This window comes from Bos indicus x Bos taurus, chromosome 19 (assembly GCF_003369695.1).
Source record: "Bos indicus x Bos taurus breed Angus x Brahman F1 hybrid chromosome 19, Bos_hybrid_MaternalHap_v2.0, whole genome shotgun sequence".
Classification (NCBI taxonomy): domain Eukaryota; kingdom Metazoa; phylum Chordata; class Mammalia; order Artiodactyla; family Bovidae; genus Bos; species Bos indicus x Bos taurus.
In genome coordinates this window covers 19,630,715-19,653,113 of record NC_040094.1, presented here as the reverse complement: position 1 = coordinate 19,653,113, position 22,399 = coordinate 19,630,715, and the positions used below count along the sequence as shown (strand labels likewise).

General features: G+C 53.1%; 1 protein-coding gene across 1 annotated transcript in view; it reads left to right on the top strand.

Moving 5' to 3' along the window:
- The first annotated feature begins 824 nt into the window (after positions 1-824).
- The window catches only part of RAB11FIP4 (RAB11 family interacting protein 4), a 107,437-nt gene continuing 85,862 nt past the window's right edge, over positions 825-22,399 (top strand). Inside the window, exon 1 of the mRNA XM_027516959.1 lies at positions 825-992. Coding sequence (XP_027372760.1) covers positions 834-992 — 159 coding nt within the window. The 5' untranslated portion in view covers positions 825-833. The remainder of the gene's footprint in view (positions 993-22,399) is intronic.

Here is a 22,399-nt window from a genome sequence, read left to right as displayed (position 1 = left end):
CCTGTCCCAGGGTCCCCGCTCCCGCTCTCCCGGCCCTTGCCCAGCCCGGAGCTGGCCCTGGGTTCTGCTGGGGAGGCCCGTGCTGATCTAAGCCTGGAAACTATTCTTTAAGGGGCAGCAGAGAGGAGGGGAAGAGTAGAGGGCCTAGCTCCATCCCGCTCCAGACTGGCTAGGAATCCTGACCTGGCCCCCCACTGGCTGAGTGGCCTAGGGCAAGTAGTTCCACCTCTCTGAGTCTCAGCTCCCTCTTCGATGAGTGGAACAAGTCCAGCGTGCTAATACAGGAAACCCCTAGGACATACTGAGCGCTCGGCACCGCCGGCGCCCACAAAGGGCGCGGTGAGCTGGGATGGGTTGGCGTCTGGTGGGGGGCTGAGGTGGGGGAGAGGCGGCTGGACCCCAGCGCGGGTGGTCGGGTCGGGGGGGATCGGGCTTCCTCGCGGACTCCTCCAAGCAGGGGCGGGGCCTTGGGGCCGCCCTGGGTTTCCGGGCGCGGGTCGCACACCCACCCTCCGGCTCTCTAGGGGACGGGACGAGCTTGGAGCGGTCCAGGGACCCTGAGCCTGGGGGCGGCGGCGGCGGGGCCGCGCAGGCGGCCGCCCTCGGAGGCGCGCGGCTCCTTTTGTCTGCAGCCTCCCGCTCCCCCGCCCGCCCCGAGCCGCGGGGCTGCGGCGCCGCTGCTGACACGGCTCGGCCGCCGCCGCCACCGGGCGGAGGCTGCGCGTCGCAGCGCCGGGCGGAGGGCGCGCGGCGATGGCGGCGGCGGCGGCGGCGGCGGCGGCGGCGCGGGGCGGGCGGGCGCGGGGCTCGGGCTAGCTGCGGGGCCGGCCCGGATGGCGGGCGGCGCGGGCTGGGCGGGCGCCCCCGCGGCTCTGCTGCGCTCAGTGCGCCGCCTGCGCGAGGTGTTCGAGGTGTGCGGCCGCGACCCCGACGGCTTCTTGCGCGTGGAGCGCGTCGCGGCGCTCGGACTGCGCTTTGGCCAAGGCGAGGAGGTAAGGGCCCCGCGGCGGGGGCGCCCGCGCCCCAGTCCCCCCACCCCCGGCTTCCTCGCCCTTTCACCTGCCCGCTCCCAGTCCCCGGCGGCGGCGGCGGCGGCTGCAGCCCGGAGGCATCCCGCCGGACCTGAGGACTTCGAGCCCCGGGGCTTCCCCACCCTGTCGGACCCTCGCTTTCCTCCATTCGCGCAGGTGCTGTGAGTGTCACCATCACGCCCCGGGGTGGGGGGCAGGGAGGGCTTCTCTGCCCACCTTGCTTACCCCGGGCCCTGAGGGTCCCTCTAACCTTTCTGCAGCCTACTCGGTGTATGGGGCGGGGGGAACCGTCAGGTTCTAGCTCCGGGACCCCCTCCCCTGCCTACCCTGCGGAGACCGAATTGCAGAGGTCCGGTGCAGGAATCCCAGGACGCGGGATGGAGTAGGGGGGAGGCACGCGCCCCACTGGGCCTGGCCGAGGGGAGGGGAGGACAACTAGGGGCGCTCTACCGCCTTGGCTCCTTGACTGCACCCAGCCGGCCTGGAACCTAGCGGGAGGTGTCTGCCTTCGGCCTTCCTGGATTCTCAGCCTAGCGCCTGGTGACCACCCCTCCTCCCCGCACCCTGCGGGCTCCGAGGGGCAGGCCTGACTGGCAGCTGGCTGTGGCGGCTGCGACAACCCTGCCACAGCCAAGCTGGGGAACAGCAGCTGAGCAGTGTCTGCAGCGGGGAGCCCGCGCGGATTTGGGGAAAGCAGAAACAGTGTTAGCAGGGCTGTGATCCGAGGGTGGGTGCTGCAAGTGGGGTGGGCAGAGACCAGTGTCCTCTCATGCCATGGAGGAGAGGTGGCTATGTGTGTGTGGCGGGGGATGTGTAAGGCTCCTACCTGGCAGGAGAGCATCCCACACTCCTGCTACTGCCCACTCTGAAATGGTCAGGGCACGAAGCCTTGAGTAGTGACTTTCCAAGGCCACCTGAGGCCTCTGGCTCTGTATCGGCACTCCCTGGCCTTCTGTTCCGGGAACAGCTGGGGCCTAGCATTCCAGAACATGGGAGAAGCCGGGCCTGGTTAGGTTGGATCCATGCCTCCCTGTCACCTGGGAAGGGGGAAGATGATAGATAATCATCTGTTTGTGGTCACTGGGCTGGGCCAGGACTCCCAGGAGTCCCTGGGAGCGATAGGTGGAAGAGGATGAGGCAGGTGTCAAGTCTGAGAACTCAGGTACCCCATGTAGGAGAGGCCCATTGCTGCCCGCCCTTTGGAGCCCAGGCTCTCCCTCTGCCAGGATCTGCTCAGGGCGCTTTCCTGCAGCCCTTTGATCCTTCTTCCCAAAGGCTGGTCTGACCCCTCCCATCCTCTGAGGCAGGCTGCAGACCCCAAGCGTGGGGAGAAGAAGCTGCTGGCCCTGGCTGCAACTGGAGTCCCAGAGCCGCGGTCTCAGTGGTGGGAAGAGCTTCCCAGCAGGCTCTGGCAGGCGGCCATGTGAGCTCTTGGTGAGCCCCTCACCAGCCCCACCTTCTCCCGGAACTGAACAGCTCCTCTTGTTTGTGCTTCTGCCTCTTAACACTCCGGAGCCAAACCTGCTTGTCACTTAGTCATCGTGGTTCTGCACAGGGACTCACATGGGTCTCACTTCTACGTGGCAGTCTTTAAATGTGAAAACAGCACTCCTGTCCCCTTCCCCCTCTCTCCTTCCCATCTTCCCTTCTCCAGGCCAAATACCCCCTATTCTTGAAGCCCCAGGCCATTTCCATAGGCCCTGGCAGGGGCCAAACATCTGGCTTCCAGCCCTGAAGCCACCATCAACTGTGTGACACTTTTCCTTGTAGTAACATGGAGGGGCTGGACCAGGAGACCCCCGGGACTGTCCCAACCCCAAAGCATCACACACAGCAGGTGGCTTGGGGCGATGCTGTCTTTTGAGTGGTGCCCTCAGGTTAAGTTTCTGGCCACTGAAATCCCTTGGGATCTTTCTTAGCAACCCATGCCAAGCCAGGATGCCCCTTCATCCTGGAGGAGGATCAGTGATTTTCTTTTCAGTGTGTTTGTTTATTTAGGGTCTTGGTTGTGCTGGGTCTTAGTTGTGGCATGTAGGATCTTTGATTATCCTTGTGGCACACGAGTTCTTTATTTCCAGCCTGTGGGATCTGGTTCCCTGAGCAGGGATCGAACCTGTGCCGCCGGCATTGGGAACGTGGAGCCCTGATTTTTCTTTTTAAAGCATAATTTTCTATCATTACAAAATCAGTTTATATGCACTGTGGGAATAGAAATATGGGCAAGCAAAAACCAAAGTGCCATGTTCCCATCCTCCCAGGTAGCCGCGCTGTGACACCTCGCTCACATCCTTCCAGAGCTGTTTCTATGCTTATATGTAAATTTTCTCCATAAAATGAGGTCATGCTGTGCATACTGTCTTGTAACCTGATTTTTTCCCAGTAAATGATCAGCGCTTTTCTGCTCCAATAAATTCTCATCTTTATTATGCATAACTTATTCAGATTTCCCTATTTGGCCCCAAAAGGCCGATCTGTGCTGTTGTGTTCAAACCGCTTTCCTCACCAGAACCGTGCACTGCATCCAGTTGTTCTGACCTCTAGGCCCTCTCTTACTTTAATTCAATTCTTTTTTTTTTTCAATTTGAATAATCCTGACTTGTTGAAGAGATCAGGCCTGTTGTCTGTGTCAGTAATTTCTTGGATCTAAACCTGTAACATGGACTTTATTCCTGTTGAATTTCATCTTGTTCATTTCATCCTGTTGTAACAGACAATAGAGAGAATTTATTGAGTAGGCCAAAAAGTTCATTCGGCTTTTTCCACGCAATGTTACAGAAGAACCCGAACGAACCTTTTGCCTCCCCGATACAATCCTGCATTTGTCACTCAGATGCTGTGCTCCCTGCTAGTTGGAGAAGTGGGTGCTTTATGTCTCCATCTCCCAGGCTGGTTGTAAACCCAGGCAGGACCACGGACAGAGCCTTGTAGGGGTGGTTCTGCTCACATAGTGTTAAGAACTGGGATCCACAGAATTACATTTTTCAGTCCTGCTCATTGCACACCAAATTCACAAATGCACACCTGTTTTGCACTAAAAAATAGGAATGTCATTTCCCCTTCAAAATACTATGTTTTCTGACAGTTTCTATCCCGTTTGTTTAAAAATCACATAGAAACCTTGATTTCCCAAACCCCCAGTGCCCTAGAGTAGATTACTATCATTCATTAGAGATGGAGTTCAGTAAATTTATCAGAGCTGATTATCCATATTTTATCAACTACACCCAGAAATACCAGGCACACCAGAATCAAATGCTTTGCAAAAGTATGCTAAGTTGCAAAGTATAAAACAGATATCTATGAGGCCATATTGATATCAGTCAGTGATTTAATAAATGAATAAATAAATACTAGGGAAGTCTCCTGTGCGGAAATTAAAATAATTTATGTAGATAATTGTCCATCAACGAGGTGGAGCATAATCCCCCACCCTTTAAGTGTCACATATGCAGAGTGACACCCCCTAAAGAGCACAGTATGGAAAGAGGGGGAACGGCCAGCTCTTCAGTGGAGAATCCCGACACACACTGCCTCAGCTGGGTCACCAAGGTCAGCATCAGGCATGATAAGTCATGTAGATATTAATAGTATGTATCCTTCATACGATGTGATGGGAGAGGACATTTACCCCTGCAGTCTCCCTCCCAAACCTGTCACCCTGGTCATGAGAAAACATCACACAAGCCTCGATGGACAGACATTCTTCTACACAGCACCTGCTTAGTCCTGCACACATTTTTCAAATTCATCAAAACCAAGGGAAGTCTGAGAAACTGTCCTAGCCACGCAGAGTCTAAGGAGACATGACAGCTGAATATAATGTGGTGTCCTGGATGGGGCCCTGGAACAAGAAGAGGACTTTAGGCAAAAACTAAATGGCAACCCACTCCAGTATTCTTGCCTGGAGAATCCCAGGGATGGGGGAGTCTGGTGGGCTGCCGTCTATGGGGTCGCACAGAGTCAGACACGACTGAAGCGACTTAGCAGCAGCAAGGATGTTTGAGTGAAGACAATTGTTAATAATAATGTTATAAATAATATCAGGTTGGCCTCTGATATTCCCCTAATGTATTGACTTGGGAATCATAGTAGAAAAGAGAAGACATTTCTATGAAAACGTGAGTCATATGTGAGATACATAACTTGACGTTTCTCAGAATGTAAGGATGGGGGCAGAGGGGAGGAGACCCAACACTGTCCCAGCCCTGGAAGTCTGTACTAAGTAGGAGGGGGACCTCTATGATGAGGATGAGAAACGATGGCCCAGTGCCCTGAACTCCTGTTGACTTCTCATATCTTGCTTTTGTTTCTAACCTCGCTAGGCCTTTGTTTGCTCATCCATAAAATGGGGATGATAACAGGCTCCATTCCATAGCATTATTGTGGGGCTTGAACACGTTAATATGTGTAAAGCATTCAGTGTCTGCATGGAGTAGGCCCCCTGTCAGAACTGCTGCTACTCTTGCTTTTTTGTAAACACTTGCTAGCATCTTTGAGAGGCTGTTCTGGGCTGAGGGGTTCTTGGGGGTTGAGGTCCAGATCTCTGACCAGTCCCTGGTGCTCTGGGCACACGCTTCTTGTCCAGCTCTGAGCTTCTGGCTCTGAGCTGCAGCTGTAAATGGAGGTATCTCGGGTCACATCCAGGTGCTCCCCCATATAACTTGGTACAGACAGGAACATCCATGTTCGTGGGTCCACTGGTGTGGGGTTGGGAGGGGGTCCTGCCCCAGCTCTGGCGTGAGCATGCGTGTGTTGGGGGCTGGGGAGTGATGAGGGCAGGTGCTCCTTTGCCTCCTGCTGCAGCGGCCCCCGTGGTCACCCCCACCCCAGGGCCCGGAGCATCCCACCAGGTTGAGCACAGGGGAGCCTGACAGCTGGCTGGGGTTGACGGTTAGAGGTGGATGAATGCAATCTGGAGTGGGATGGAAGGCAAATGCCCATTGGCCTAGAAACAGTGAATGTCATGCCTGGGTGAACCGCTGTCCTCAACATGATTGGGTGAATGCTCTGAAATTTTTATAGGATAGTCTTAATGCAAATACCTTTCACATTTGGTGGTTGTCAATACATGTGTCCAGGATTTAAAAAAAAAATTTTTTTTTCCATTAATATCTTGCATACCTATTATATGTCAAAACTCCTCCAGGCACCAGGACTCAGGAGTGACCTGGAACTCACATGGGGGAGGGGCTGGAAAGGAAACTGGCAAAGGAATGGCAATTACTGTCCGGTGGAGTCAGGTACTAGGAAGAATCAGAAAGTACTGAGACAAGAAGATTTTTGCCCTTAGAATGACCGTGGACAGCCTCTTCTCTCATAGACGGACATTTAGATGGAGCCTGGAATGAAGTGGGGGTTGTGCCTTGCAGAGATCTGGAGAAAGCTGATCCAGGCAGAGGCAGGAGGGGTCCCTGGAGGTTTGAGGCATAGCAAGAGGAGTGAAGGGAGGGGGCAGGGCTGGGCAGGGCAACCTGTGGGGAGGCTGTCTCTCCATCCACGTGAGACTTGCTGGAGGCATGGAGCTAGGGCGAAGCAGAAGGGACGCGCCTGCAACTGAATAATAGAGCCCATTGGAAGTGGGTGTGAGAGGAGAGAATTTGGAGAATTCGGAGGCAGCCATTTCCTGGATGGGAAAGACTGAGGCAGGAGGCAGGTTGGGCAAGGAGTCAGGAGTTCCAAGCTGGCCTGTGAAACCCGCCATGCACCTGGCGTCCCAGTGGGGTTGTGGAGCCGGCCAGGGACAGATCCAAAGAACGCGCTTCAGCCCTGCAATGCATTCACCTGGCTACCTATCTACCTGCCCACCTACGCATCAATCCATCCATCTCCTTATCCATTCCTTACCCATCCATCCATTTGTCCATCCGTCTGTACCCCCCATCCACCAGCCTCCCCATGTCTCCATCCACCACCCAACATTTACTGAATATCTTCGTGCACAAAGCCTAAGCCTAGATCCAGGGATAAGGACTGGCATTTGCAGGGAGTGACAAGTGGCTCCACACAGGGAAGGGCAGGAGGCACAGGAAGGGCAGTGGGGTGAGAGCAAGGGCCTGCTGGTGACCTTAGGGACCTTAGGGAGGGCTCAGGGGCTGGGACTGTGCACCCGGCTCAGAGCTGAGTTTGGATGGTGGCAAGCAGCCCAGCACCTGCCTCCGCTCGCTGGACTTAGCTGTTTTTACAATTTGATTTCTCACTTTCCACATAGGCTGTTGGGTCTGGCAAGGTCTTTCTGAAAGAAGTGAAAGCCCAGGTTATTTAAAAGGCGCTTATGATGATGGACGGACCTCAGTTTCCTTCTCTGTAAGGTGGGAGTCAGCAGTCCTCTTTGTGGGCCTGTTCTGAGGAAAGGAGATAATATATAAGGCCAAGCAAGCCCCGGTTGGCATGTCTCTCCTGCCCACCGGCTCCATGAGCTGCGTTGGTGCCCCTGCTGCTCTCAGCCCCTGGAGGGCACCCCTGGCCCCTTTCTAACACCTGGTACTTTTCTGGGCTTGGCCTCCTTTGTACGAGGGCCAGAGTTGCTCCTGCAGCCACTGGTGGCTCTGTGGACAGAGTGGGGTGAGGGAAGGAGGAGTGCTGATGGCCTTCATATTTCTTATTCCGTTTCATCCCCGCCATAACCCTGAGGATCTGAGAGGTGCAATAAGTTGTCCCGGGTCCCACAGTAGTTGGAGGAGCTGGGATATGAACCCAGGTCTGTCTGATTCTAAAACTGCCTCCCTAGCTGCCTGCCATTGGGAGTCCCAGGTTCAAGTGCCAGGGCATGGGAAAATGATCAGATCTGAGTTTCACGAACTTGACATAGAATCTTCCAATCCGAGACCTCCTCGGGCTTTCTAAATCTGGGATGGTCTGGGTTCCAGATGCAGAGCAGTGCCAGGCAGGCGCTATAAGTAGATTTGTAATCTATAGGGCGGGCGAGCGCTGCATGTAGGTGGGGCTGCAGGCAGTGTGCCACCCAGAAGATGCTATGGAAGGTGGCAGGTGCCAGCAGGAAGCTGAGGTTCCAGAGCAGAGAGCGACTGCCTGCAGCCTCACCCTGCATTATGCATCACCACCACTTCCTGTGCAAACGGTGATTAAAGAGCCCCGGGAGGCCAGTGTTTCTCTGGCTGCTCCGGTTTCCTGCCTGGCATCCTTCTGAGATCCTCCGCAGTCCCTGGCGGGTATGTGGCAAGGGCAGGGCCTGGACATCAATCTGGACACCCAGTCCATGTTCTCCAGGCCCGCGCTGGGGCTCTTCCCAGCCATGGAAGGCCTGTGACCCCCTCTTACTCTCCAACCACGCCACCTCTCCCTGGCGTCTCAGCTCAGAACAGGCTGGCTTTTAACTTTCTCCCTGTGCCACAGAGAAGTGTTTGGGAGCCCGGCCCTGCCATCAGGCGCACCTGGCTTGAGACCCAGCTCTGCCACTTTCTAGCTACATGACTCCGAGAGGTTACTTAACCTCTCTGTGCCTCAGTCTGCTTATCTGTAAAGTGGGATAATGTTATTGTTCACTTGCTAAGTTGTGTCTGACTCTTTCCAACCCCATGGACTGTAGCCCACCAGGCTCCTCTGTCCTTGGGATTTCCCCAAACAAGACTGCTGGAGTAGCCTGCCATTTCCTCCTCCAGGAGATCTTCCCGACCCAGGGATCAAACCCACGTCACTTGGTTCTCCTGTTAATGTGACTGTTACTGCCGCCCACTCTAGGTTTTCTGGATGGGCTGTTTCCATTACTTTACAGATCTTTTTGAGCATCTGCTCTGTGTCAAGTTTGATGTTGTCAAACCGAACTTGGGTCCACTTGCCCCCTTGCAGTAAATCTCCTGACACCCAGGCTGCGGTGAAAGAAAGTGCAACATTTGTTGCAGGCACCATGCAAGGAATCAAGGCAGCTCAAAAGGCTTCAACTCCCCAGTGGCTTTCAGGGGAAGGTTTTTAAAGACGTAGTGAGGGAGGGCGTTGCATGCACGGTGCGTGATCAGCTCGTGGACGTTCTTCTGATTGGTTGGTGGTGAGGTAATCAGTAGTCATCATCAACTTTCTGGTTCCACCTGGTCTGGGGTCTACATGCTTGTGGTCAGCAGGCACTTAACTTCTTCCACTTGGTGGGGGTTTCAGTATCTGAGGAACAGGTCAAGGACATGGCTCAGAATGTTATCTGTAGCCTTTGAGGAGGAACTACAGGTCCTTGATTTCGCTTAATGGCTAAACTACTATTGTCTTGCTTGTCTTATTTTCCTTTGTTTCTGCCTTTTCTCTCTTCTCTGGTAGCTGGGATCTTTGGAACTCAGGGAAAACCTCAGAGGCTAAAAGTTTTCTACAGACAAGAGGCAGGTGAGGACATGGGGGATGTCCTAGGAAGGCCCCATAGGGTCCTGCTCGGTTATAATGCAGCAGGACACACAGCTGGCGAGGTTAGGACTCCTTCCCTGAGGGAGGGAGCTTCTGCGGGGGAGGGAGGCTCTAAGAGAGAAATCTGGGTTCCCAGCTGTGAGAAGGGCAGGGCTGGTGGCCTCTTCAGGTGTAGCTGGGGCGTGAAGAGAGTAGATGCGCTATGCCTGGAGATGGGAAAGGCTTCCCAGAGGTGATGCTGGGCCTGAGTCTTTTGTTTCCTTTCAAAGATTTCTTTATTTATGGCTACTCTGGGTCTTCTCTAGCTGTAACAAAACGGGAGCTGCTCTTCGTTGCGGTGCGCGGGCTTCCCATTGCGGCGGCTTCTCTTGTTGGGGACACAGGCTGTAGTGTGCAGGCTTTAGCAGTTGCAGCTCAGAGGCCCTGGAGCGTTGCCTCCGTAGCTGTGACGCAGGGGCTCAGCTGTCCCTTGGCATGTGGAATCGTCCCAGATCTGGGGTTGAACCTGTGTCCCCTGCATTGGCAGGAGGATTCTTTACTACTGAGCCACCAGGGAAGCCCCTGGACTTGAGTCTTGATCAGGGTCCCCCAGAGTGGAAGGGAAGGATGGCTGAAGGGTAACTTGGCAAGAGAGAGGGCGGGAGAGAGAGGGGAGGGGCTGTAGGCAGGTGAGGACGGGATGGATTTTATCCCGAAGGTGGAAGCAGAGGGTGAGGCAGCTCTGTTGTGTTTCAGACAAACCCATCTGGAAGTCGGGTGAAAGTCACTCAGTTGTGTCTGACTCTTTGCGACACCATGGACTATACAGTCCATGGAATTCTCCAGGCCAGAATACTGAAGTGGATAGCCTTTCCATTCTCCAGGAGATCTTCCCAAGCCAGGGATCGAGCCCAGGTCTCCCGCGTTGCAGGCGGATTCTTTACCAGCTGAGCCACCAGGGAAGCCCAGAAATCGGGTAGGGCTGGGGAAAAGAGACCAAGTTGGGAGACCTCTCCCCTTCCAGGGACAAGGAAAGGGGCGATTGGGCTGATGGAGCAAAGGGGAGGGTCAGAGGGCAGCTGCTGGGCCGTTTGCAGGACCTCACAGCACAGAGCTGGAACAAACAGGACAGCACATCCTTTCCTGAGTCAGAGCCCTGTGTGACCCGCTAGGTGACCGGGTGATGGGGTCTGAGTTCAAGTGCGGGGACTACCAGTTGGAGGATGCTCACACACGTGAGCAGGTCCTGGGGCTCATGGCCCTGCCTTTACTCTCAGGAATTCCCACGAGGGTAGCTGCTCTTTGTTTTAAAAACAAAAAAGTTCCAAATATTGTTGTCGATTTATCAACAACTCTAGGGGACAAGGAAGTTAGCGCTAAACTGTGTTTCTGGATCTCAGAATCCACTTCCTGTCCTTAGCGGTTAACCACGTGCATCTGTGACCCACGTGTGTGAGCTGTTTCGGCTCATACAGTATCCACCTAATGCTATTTGCTGTGTCTGAGTCCCAGACAGAGCCGTGTCACCTCTCTGCTTAAACCTGGCCAGGATTGAGCATCCCTGGTCACTACTAATATCTTCCCTGTGTTCCACCTGGAGGGGAACCTGGCTGGCTGGTCAACCCCTCAACCGCTGACGGTCCAGCAGCTTCTGCCGGGCAGCCCCTGAGCTAGTGTGAGCAGGGTGGAGGCCAAACGGAGCTGTGCTCCCAGAGAGTGGAGGTGGGGGTGAAGAGGGAGGGGTCCTGGGCACCCCCCAGCCTGCAGGGCATGCTGGGATGGATCTCCCTCAGTACCACTGACCGTCCCCTGGCTCCCAGCCTGGGTGGGCTCTTCCCAGCCTAGCACTGGGCTGCCAGCCAGCTGACTGGCCTGTGGTACAGACTTCTGAAACCCCGACTCCAAGTGGGCATGACTAGGGGACACCTGCTCCCATGTTCTAGACACTGAGTGGATGGAATTGAAAGCCTGTTTGCCCACTCAACTGGCCACAGCCATTTGGACTTCTGGCCATACTTCTTGGGGCCACGGAGGGTCTTTGTTTCTCTCTGTGTCTGTCCCCTCCCCTTTCGCTTCCCTACCTCCTGATTGGCTGAATATCAGACCCTCTCTGAGGCGTGAGGGTCCCCATCAACAGTGAGTATTAGTTCAGATTTGTTTTGCAGTTTAATGAGTGTATAATAGGATTTCAAACTCATTTAAATTTTCATTTTTAATTGCTAATGCGACCTTGCATTTTTTTCCCATGTTACTGTTTATTCTTGGTATTTCCTTCTGCACAAATGGTTATGTCCATCTCTTCTGAGTACTTATCAAGAGGAATTTTTGTTTTGATCTTTATATTTTTAAATCAGTTCTTTGTATTTTTAATATCATTTATCTTTTTTTCTTATTCTGTTGCTTTTTCATTTTCATTTCATTCTATTTCCTGCATTTGAATAGTTCTGTTTTCAGTTATATCTGCATTATTGCTAATTATATTTTTCACTTTTTAGTAGTTAGGCACTTATTTCCCCTCTCTAGCAAGAAAAAAATAAGCTATCTTGTTTATAACCCCCAATTTATGAAGATATTTGACTTTTACTCATTTGGAATTTATCATGAGGCTCATCCAACATTTGGTTCTATTAATAGTTTGAATTTATTTCTAAACTGGAACTGAATTTCATTGTTTCTTTTTTCTATTTCTTTTCCTCATGCTCTGTTTTGAAAATGTTCAGACAGTTGAAGGCAGGGTCTGATAAACACTCAGATACTCTTCATCTAGATTCACTGTTACTTTCTGTCACATTTGCTTTTCCTTTCTTTATTTTGTCACTGATAATCTGTCATCTGTCTCCTTTCGTGTTGCTTTGCAGAAGCATTTTAAGTAAGTAAAGACATCTTGGCATTTTCCCCATAAACACTTCGGAATGTAGGGACAAGGACAGTCTCCTGTCTAAATAAGAGCCACCGTCACACCTAGGACTTAATGTTATATCAGATTTCCACAGTTGTCCTCAAAATGTCCTGCCTAGCTCCCTTTTGTTTTGATTTAGGATCCAGTCAAGGATCACATACAGCATCTGGTTTGCCCTATGCCTGTTTCATCTCCCTGCAATCAGTACTATCTCTGATTTTCTTTGCTCCTATAACCAGCATTGGTGTTTTCTGCCAACTCCAAGGCCAGTTGTCCTATAGGCTCTGCCATAGCCTGGATGTATCTGATGGTTTCCTCGCACTTTTGGCAAGAAGAGTTGATGGTGTGTGCTCCTCGGAGCATCACATAAGGGGTCACGTGATGTCGGTTTGTCCCATTAACTGGTGATACTGAGTTTGACCAGTTGGGTAAGGCTGCTCTGCTTGATCTCTTCAGTATAATGGTGCTTTTTCTCCTTTATAATTAATAAGTAATTTGTGGGATGATACCTTAGACAGTGTAAATATTTGGTTCTCTCATAGCTTTTCACACAGTGGTGTTAACATTCTTTTTTTAGAGCTTATTTATTTTTTATTTTTGGTTGCTCCGGGTCTCTGTTGCTGTCTGGGCTTTCTCTAGACAGCCCAGAGTGGGAGAGTGGGGGGCTACTCTCGAGTTGGTGTTCCGGGGCTTCTCAATTTGGTGGCTTCTCTTGTTGCAGGGCGCAGGCTCTAGGGCACACAGCTGTGGCACACGGGCTTGGTTGCTCTGTGGCAGGTAGAGTCTTCCTGGACCACGGATTGAACTGGTGTCCCTTGCATTGGCATGCGGATTCTTATCCACTGTGTCACCAAGGAAGTCTGATTTTAGTGTTCCTTGATGCTCCTGGCCCATGTGAATTACACTGGTGGCCGCAAAATGGTGGTTTTTCTGTCGTTCCTTCTAGATATAGAGGTTGTTCTATAAAGAAGGTCTTTCCTTCACTCCCTTTCCTGAGTGTCGCTATGGACTGATGGATGCTTTTCTCTCCCATGTATTATAATCTGTTACCATTGTTATTCTTTTTGATGTGCAAAGATTTTTTGTTTGTTTTTAATGCAACATTGTAAAATTTTGATCATTATTTCTTGGTATATTTTAAAATTGAGAAAAGTCAACCATCATTACCTTTAAAAAAAAAAGAGTTCTCTGATTCTTCACCATTTATGGATTTTTAAGTATATAAACACATTTTCAAGTTCTTTAATTGGTATTGCATTAAGCTTATTAATTTAGAGACTATCACCATCTTTATTATATGCTTAGTTCTCCCAGTAGGAGCAAAATATTAACATTAAAAATAAATGTCTTAGAATTAGGCTAAATTAGTGTTTAATATTTAATGTGCTTGGTTACTACTGAGAATGAAATAATTTTTTCCAATAGCTGCATGTCACTAGTATATAAGAATACTATTGATTTTTTTCAATTTATCACATATCTCCCCACTGGTCTGAACTCATTTATTATAGTACTTTTTCCGGTTGATTTCTTGGGATTTTCTAGGTAAACAGTCATGTCCTCTTCCAAAAGTAATGATTTCATTATGTCTTCTTTTCTTATTTTTATGAGTGTAATGACTTTTCCTTCTGAGATGGGACTCACACCCATTTCTAAAACTGTTTGGTTTTATTATTATTGTTGTTGTTGTTATTGGTCTTTGCGGCATGTAGGATCTTAGTTCTCAAACCAGGAATCGAACCCAAGCCCCTTGCAGTGGAAGTGTGCATTCTTAATCACTGGACCACCAGGGGAGTCCCTAAAACTAGCTGGCTGTAAATCAACTATATTAACTATATATCAATAAATTTTTTAAAAAAGGATAATTGTATAATGTGAAAAAAATAGAACTAGTCGGAACCTGCCTGGGCACTGGAGACATGGCCCTGAGGAGGGCTCAGGAGTAGCTGAGTTGCAAGTTAAGAACAGACTGGGGTGGGTGCCTGAGCTGCAGCTACCCCAGGTGGTCTCACGACAGTGGCCCAAAGGCCGTGCTGCTGAGGCTGGTTTTGCTCCAGGAGCATGTCTAATGCAGAGGGAAGGGCCTGGCAAGAGGCGATCGGGTGTCTAGGCTGAGGATCAGCGGAGGACACCACCCTCCAAAGACAGAGAAACAGAAGCAGCGCACCAGGGGGATGGACAGATTGAAACTTGCTGGGCACAGATGACCACAGAGCTGGGGCTGGGACAGACATGGCTGGTGGGCTGAGGAGGCCGTCCCTCGTTCTCTGCCCTGGTCTTGAACTAGTTGGTGGAGCCACTCGGTGTAAGAGTTGGTGGGGATGTCAGAGGCAGAAGCCCAGCATCCTTTTCTCATTGTTCTTTTCAAATGGAGTGACTGTTACTCACGACTGTTGAGTATAACATTGGTTCCTGGGTTTAGGTTTATCATCTTTAGCATGTTACTGAAGACCAAAGACCACCTCCTCCCTGCCCCATTTTTCCCCTCTTTGGCTGTGGCCACACAGCTTGTGGGATCGTAGTTCCTGACCAAGGATTAAAACCTGGACCACGGCAGTGAAACCACCAAGTCCTAACCACTGGACCGCCAGGGACCTTTCCATTCTTCCATTAGAATGCAATTCAAGACCAGAGGGTAAATTGTACCACGTGTCTTCCCAGCATCTATTCAGTGTTTTAATGATGTTTGCTATTTTCCCAGTCAGGGCGAAGAATTAAGCCTGGAAGGGGGTGGAATCTGTGATGGGCCAGGAATGGGATGGGGTAGTTCCCCAAGGCAAGAAAGATGCACCTGGCAGGTGAGGAGCAACCTGGCACTGGGCAGAGAGAAACCGTAGCTGCGTGGGTCTACCCCACCGTGCAGCCTGCCCGGCAGGGTCAGGAAGGTTTGTGGGAGGCGGTATTGGTTTCTGTGGTTCTCTTGGGAGACAGAATGTGAGAGCTCCTTCAAAATTCCCAGCAGAAGTGACGGTTGTGGCAGAGAGGATGTGAGGGTAGCAACGCCCTAGACGTGGCAGCCTCTTCTGCCCATTTCCACCCCCTTGGGGTCAGGACTCCAGGAGGCCCAGCCAGCTTCCTTTCCGGAAGATGCTTAGTTCTGGAAGGTCTCTGGGAGATCCCATTAGACATCTCCTCTCTGCAGAGGTGCAGTCAGCACTGCACCCCAGGAGCCGCCTGGCAGTGGGGGATGGACGAATGGACCAGGGTACCTTCAGTCTCGAGGTACCACCGTGTGTCACCCACCTCCGTCACCCATCATTTTGCTATGGAAATAGCCCATTTAACGTCCTGCACAGAGAGAAACTCTGATGGTGGTGGCACCTAAAGCAGGGGGTTTGAAGAGCCCTGAGTTTGAAGAATCTTGGTCCTGCAAAGAGAGGGCATCCTGTCAAGCAAGTTCGGAAATATCACCTACTTACCCCTCGCAGCAGTTCAGTCAAAAATTCTGACTTGGGCCCAGAATGTCTCCGAGTTGTTGATCTCAGAATCCTTTTTTCACGGGACACCTTGACATACTCTTAAGAAATGCCCTCCTGGTGACCTTGGGTACGGGTTCAGTCTCTCTGGGTTCTATTTGCTTCCTTAGCAAAACTCGGACCCTAACCCCCATCCTGTGTACCTCACGGGGACAGTGATGAGAAGGGGCTGGGCCACATTAGTCTCTGCTGTCCCCATTGGCCTGAGAGACAGCTGGACACAGTGACCAGACCATGGTCGAGCCTCTTGGTGTCTCCAGCCCCTACCTGGACCTGGTCATCCGAAGTGTGGGGTAAACACCCACGAATCCCATGGAAATAGACAGGATCCTGGAAATGGCGCCCTCAGGCTCCAGGCACATGTGGGTTTCAGGTCCCCCTGCCAGGGCCACAGGCTGTGCAGCTCCGCTGAGATCCTTTGGGTTTTCTTCAAGGGAGAGACCTACGGTAGGCAAGACATCACCCTTGCCCTGTGGCTACCATCGGTATCTGCCTGACCCCTACCACGCAACAGGGAGGGGACTTGATTCACGTGGGGGACTTCAGGCTGATGGGGTGTCAGCAGCATATACCTACATGGTATTTACTTTTTTTAATTCATGTATTTTTAATTGAAGGATAAGCGCTTTAGCATATGGTGTTGGTTTCTGCCATACATCACCATGAATCAGTCTGGTGTTTATTTTTCGCCAAGCTCTCCAATCCATATTCTCCGTGGGTCCCCACAGGAACAGAATGAGATGGCATCTGCCAGCTCCATCTCACAGGCCAGAACCCCGAGGCTTAGCGAGGTCAGGGTTCGTCCAGGGTCTGGTGGTGAGCGTGCGGTGCGGCTGCGTTTCTCCTCACCCTGATTCAGAAATTCCGCAGTAAGGCTCTCGGGACTCACGGTCTTTCTCGTTTGCCACCTTCTGTTGTGCTGACAGCAACAACATGGACATTTCTGGCTGAAGCCCCCTGTTTTGTTATTTCAAGTAACTAAACCTCAATTCACTAGAAGATAATGAATGAGATGTTTCCTGTTAGCCCCATTTTCTGGGCAACAGAGGGCTGGCAGGAAGGCATTTCTTTTTGACTTGAATTGTCTGTGCGGGGTTGAGGGGTGCAGCCTGGGGCTAAGGTGGGGTGACTGGACCCAGGATCTGGGTCAGTACTGGAGGGTGGGGGTAGGATGGATGGGATGGGTGTGGGAGGGGGTCGGGGGGCCACAGCCTGGGGGAGACACTGGAGTGGCACAGGCTCTCAGCACCCCTGGGCAGCACGCCCCTTTGATGAGCGACCATTCCCATTAAATAAATAAATGGAACGGACCTAAAACCAACCAAAGCCATAGAGTGAGCCGCGCCTTTCAGACTATTCTGAGGATCCAAGATACCAACCGAGGGCCTAACGCCAAGGTCAGAACCAGTGGATGCACGCTCCACCCTCCCGGGGCTCTTTGAGCCTGTGCCCAGCCCTCCCCAAACAGTGTCCCAGGACAAATGCCCTCCCTTACCCCTTAAAGGGCAAGTTCCCTCCTGCCCCACTGGCCAGGAAACCCCCCCCCAGGGGCGGGATAGCCTTGGCCTCACCACCCACCTGCCCTCAGGCCCACCCCTGGCCTTCCTCCCGGCGCTGGTACCCCAGAGTCCCAAGTGGCACACACAGACTGGCCTCGCTCTTGGACCCCTCCCTCCCAGTCCTGGAAGGATCCTGAGAAGTCACCCAAAACCTCACTTCCTGAGGGGTCACCTGGAACCTCACGCTGTCCGTGGTATCAGCGTCTCCCAGGAGCTGGTCAGAGATGTGGACTCTAAGCCTGGCCCCAAGCCTCCCTGATGACAGCCTGCATTTAAACGAGCCCCAGGTGTGTCACAGGCACCCCGAAGTCCTGGGCCCGGGGAGGGGATTTCCTGCATCTTTTCCATCCCACAAGAGGGCAGGTCTGTGTTTCCATCTCTTCTTCACACACGGCTGGTGCTGGACCTGCCCATGGCAGGCACAGGCCGACTGAGGGAGGGCACCCATGGGGGCCTCTGCCCAGACCTGTGAGCCTCTCTGAGTCCTGGTCTCTGAAGCCCTCAAGGCACAGCCTTCCCCTTTGTGCGCGTGGCCCTCATACCAGACACGCTCCCTACATCTGCCACCATGGAGAGGAGTCAGGGCTGCCCCGCCACCCTTGGAGACAGGTCAGTGTCACTAGTTAGAAGAGGAGGGGACTGTCTTCTCGGCGTCCACTGGGCTTGGCAGGGAGACCTGTACTGAGTGTCCCGGGATCTGGATTTGTGGTCAGGAAAAACCCTGGAGAGTCATCTCCAGCCGCTGAAGTCCTCCCAGTGCGCCTCAGGCTCCTCACCCCAAACTCCTCCTCCTTCTCGGGATCCTCCCAGGGACTGTCCCCATCATCCTCCCACAGCCCAGAGACGGGGCCTGGGAGTCTGCGAACCTCCTCCCCACCCAAATCCAGCAAGCCCGGCCCCTGGCCTTTAAGCTCTTCCCTCTAGAAGTCTCTCTCCTTCCCCCACGCAGCCCTGGTCTGCAGGCCTCCCATCTCCCTCCATGCTGCCCTGTGAACTCTGGGCTCCTTCCCAAACCACAAACCTGCTTCAATGGCCCTGTCCTAAAGGGGAGAGTCTGATGGGTCCCAGCCCTGTTCCCCTCCCCCACTTACTGTCCGCCTGCCCTCCAGCCGCACAGGGCAGCTGATGGTTCCCCAAGTCCTTCAGGCCCCTCCTTAGCCTGGCTGCCTTCTTCCTCCTCCCTGACTTTGCTCATGCAGTCCCCCCATCACCATCCCCCATCCAGCTGTCGTGTTCAACTCTACTGTCTTTTAGGGCCCAGCATAACCACCACCTCCTCCAAGCCCTCTGTTTCCTCTTGGCTCCCACTGCTGAAGATTTTGGTAGTATTATAGCATTATGGGCTTCCCTGTTGGCTCAGATGGTAAAGAATCCACAGGTGGGAGACCTGGGTTCGATCCCTGTGTCGGGAAGATCCCCTGGAGGAGGGCATGGCAACCCACTCCAGTATTCTTGCCTGGAGAATCCCGGGGATTCATGGACAGAGGAGCCTGGTGGGCAACAGTCCATGGAGTCGCAGAGTCGGACATGACTGAGTGGCTAAGCACACATATGAGCATTATGGTGGATTCACAAGTAGCTCAATGGTGAAGAATCCGCTTGCCAATGCAGAAGACCCGGGTTTGATCCCTGGATCGGAAAGATCCCCTGATGAAGGAAATGGCAACCCACTGCAGTATTCTTGCCTGGAGAATCCCATGGACAGAGGAGCCTGGTGGGCTACAGTCCATGGGGTTGCAAAGAGTCGGGCACAACTGAGCATGCATGCATGGTGAATTCTGTTCTTTTCTAACTCCACAATACCGTGAGTAATTTTTTAAAAGAATAAAACAAACTTTTTGTCCCAATCCATTTAAAAAATTCAATCAAGTAAAGAATGTAGAAAGAAGAGATGAAAGAACTGCTATCCCAGCTTTGTGACCAGCCTCTGGGCACTGAGTGCCTGGAACACGCTCATTTATCTAGAGTTTGCTCTGTGCCAGGTTCCAGGCTAAGCTCCGTGTCTTTCCCTTTAAATCCTAACACCCCATGAGGCAGACATTGTTGCTCCGAGAGGGTGAGTCAGTCCGTCTTGGTCACACAGCTGGTAAGTGGAGGAGGACCTTCTACTGACCCTGGGCATGTGGCAGTGTTAACAGCCATCTGCACACTTGGTTGCTGTTCCCTAGACTATTTTTATTTTATTTCACTGAGAAATACAGCCCGACAGCTGTCCTTTTCCTGGGAGCTTCCTGGGAGCTGGTCTGTTTCCCCCCCAGGCAATCGGGCTGAGGAGATGTTTCCTGAGGGACTGGACAGGGGACAGATGCATAGGCCAGTTCACCTCAGAGACCACCCAGCTTCCGTCCCTTTCGTTCCTATTCAGACACCGAACAAAGCCCTCTTGGGTGGCCTGAGGGATTCTGGTCAGGAGTAGCCAGGCTGTGAATGAGGAGCCGGGTGGTGACGCTGGGACACGCGGGGGTCTCATAATGGAAGGCATCTCTAGCCCTGGAGGCGGTGGCCTGGGTACCATGTGACTGGCCCTCCAGGCCACCTGGCCCGAGGCACCCCAACCCCATTCCTTTCTCTGTTGTGCACTGAGCACCTTTACTCACACAGCCACCCTCCCGCCCCTCCCTTTAATTCCTGCAGCATCTAGAGGAGAGCGTCTTTCATCTGTCAGCCCCCTACACGCGCGCGCACACACACACACACACACACACGCACACACACATCCAGCTGTAAGAACTAGAAACCAATGCAAAGTGGCTTAAATGCTGAGAAAATGTATTTTTCATCCTAGCACGGGGGCCCAAGGTAGGGCAGCTCCAGGGCTGGCACCTTCAGGGGCTCAGAGGCATCGTCCCGGACCTAACCTCATTCCATCAGCTCCCTCAGTTAGGCCCAGGGTGGTGACCCCTCTCCAGGAGGGCAAGAAGTGGGGGGAGCACTTCCTGTGAGTTGTTTTTTCTTTTTCCCCATCATCAAGGAAAACCTCTCCCAGAAGCCTCCTATGGGGGTTTCCTCGTGTCTCATTGGTCAGAAGTATACAACATGCTTTTGCTTAAACCAATCACTGGTAAGGGGGCTGAGCCCACCTGTCTGGCTTGGTCCAGTCAGGACTCATACCCTGGAGTTGAGGTGCCCCAAGACACCTGGTCCAGGAGAGGTGGGCAGCCATCTCAGCCACATCAGGCCTGCCCAAAGGGGAGCGGGTAGAGGAGGGGCAACATGGAGGTGACCAGTGAGATCTGTTTAGGTCCTTGTTCTCATTTCTTGACTTTATAGAAGAAAGGAAGTAAAAGAGTCAGGTTGGATAAGCCCCCAGGGTCACACTTCAGTGTCCCCATGCCATTTATTTACTGCGTCCCTAGTGAAGCTGTTTTAGATGAAGACATTTGCTACTAGCCCTTTACTCCATCTATTTCTTCTGATTTTCTTCTCTATCTGCCTAACTCATTACCCCTCCAACCATGGACTTCCTGGGAAAAATATTAGCATCCTACAGACATCAGAGCGGAAGAGAGCCTCAATGTTAATGGCATCAGTGGCTTCAATTCATTTTCCAAATGGGGAAACTGAGGCCCAGAGAGGGAGGGTTCTCCCCAAGACCACTCTGTGAGGTCACTGATGGCAGAGTTAGCACGGGACTGAGGGCCAAGAAAGCACAGCAAATCTGAGACTCACAACAAGGCTTGGAGCCCACCCTACTGGCATGTGACTTGTGCAGTCACGCGGGGTTTAATGCTCCGCAGTCACTGTCTTGAAATTCCAAATAAAAATTTAAACGAAGGGTCTTACGTTTCCACCCGCACTGGCCCCACAAATTACAGAGCTGACCCGGAGCCCGCAGCTCCTGACTCCTCGGGGCGCTTCCTACAAGGTGCACTGCCCCACCCACCTGTGGTGCAGTCAGCAAGTCTGACTGACTCCGTGGGACTGCCCTTCCCAGGGAGCAGAGCAGGCTTCCGGAGACTGGGGGTGGTCCCCAGCGGAGCCAGGGGTGCAGGACCTGACGGACCCCTTGGGAATCCTTCCCTCGTCTCCAGCTGGCTTGGCCTGTCCTCCCTCCTCTCCGCTCCCTGCTGAGAATTAACAGAGAGGGCTGGTGGCTGCCCCCACCCCCAACGTCTGTGCCCCGTGTCCTTTGGGCTGGGGGTGGGGGCTCCAGAATACAGGGCCCCATTGTGTGCCCTGATGGCAGGCAGCTGGGCTGCTGGGAAAGTGGATAAACAACAAGCAGTCCTGAGCGCGTGCCCCTGAGGCCCGATGGAAGGCCAGGATCCCCTGGGGTGGTGGGAATAAGATTGGGGTGACCCAGCTCTGTCTCTCGGGAGGACTGGAAGCAGCGAGATGTGTGAAATGCTCAAAATAACCCCCGACACCTAGGCAGTGCTCTTCAGCTGGGGGCTTTGGGACTTGTGACTGTCACTGCTAGGTCTGTGACACTGGGGATAAAGTACCGCCTCCTGGGCGTGGCTTCCAAGCCCTTCTTCAGACCCTGTTCCCTCTCTTCCTGGCCTCATCTGTGGTGACACTCGGCTTCCCATATGCCCTCGTGGCCTCCCTCACCCCAGAACTCTAGCCTTGGCTGGTACCCCCTCTCTCCGCTGCTCCCTTGGCTGCCTGCCACACCTTTCCCCACCAGCCTCTCCCAGCGGAATACTGTCCAGCCAGTCCTGGATTCAGGATGCCCTGGGCCGTGTTCCTTACCCCAGGTGTCCCTCTCTCTGGAGCTCTCGGCTCCAGCAGCTGCCTCACCGCCTCCGGGGGTCTTCTCCCCAGAAGCACTCAGAAGGCAGACTAGGCTGGCGGTGGGGCGCATGACTCCCAGAGGTGGTCTCCCATCAGAGCTGACAGCACATCCTGGCCCAGCCCAGGATCCTCCAGGGGCCTGAGCTTTCCCCGCTTGACTGTCCACCTGACTTTGCAGCTGCTTATTTATGCTCGGGAATTTCAACTCCATCCAACTTCAAGCCCAGCCCTGGAACTCCCTCCCAGAAAACTTCAGGGGCTCAGCTAAGCCAAGTGTCCACCTAGGGTAGCAGGACCTGCCACTCAGATGCCCCCAGTTTCAGGAAAGGAAGCAGCCTGGGAGGATGAAGAACTTGGACGTTAGGGGTTACCATG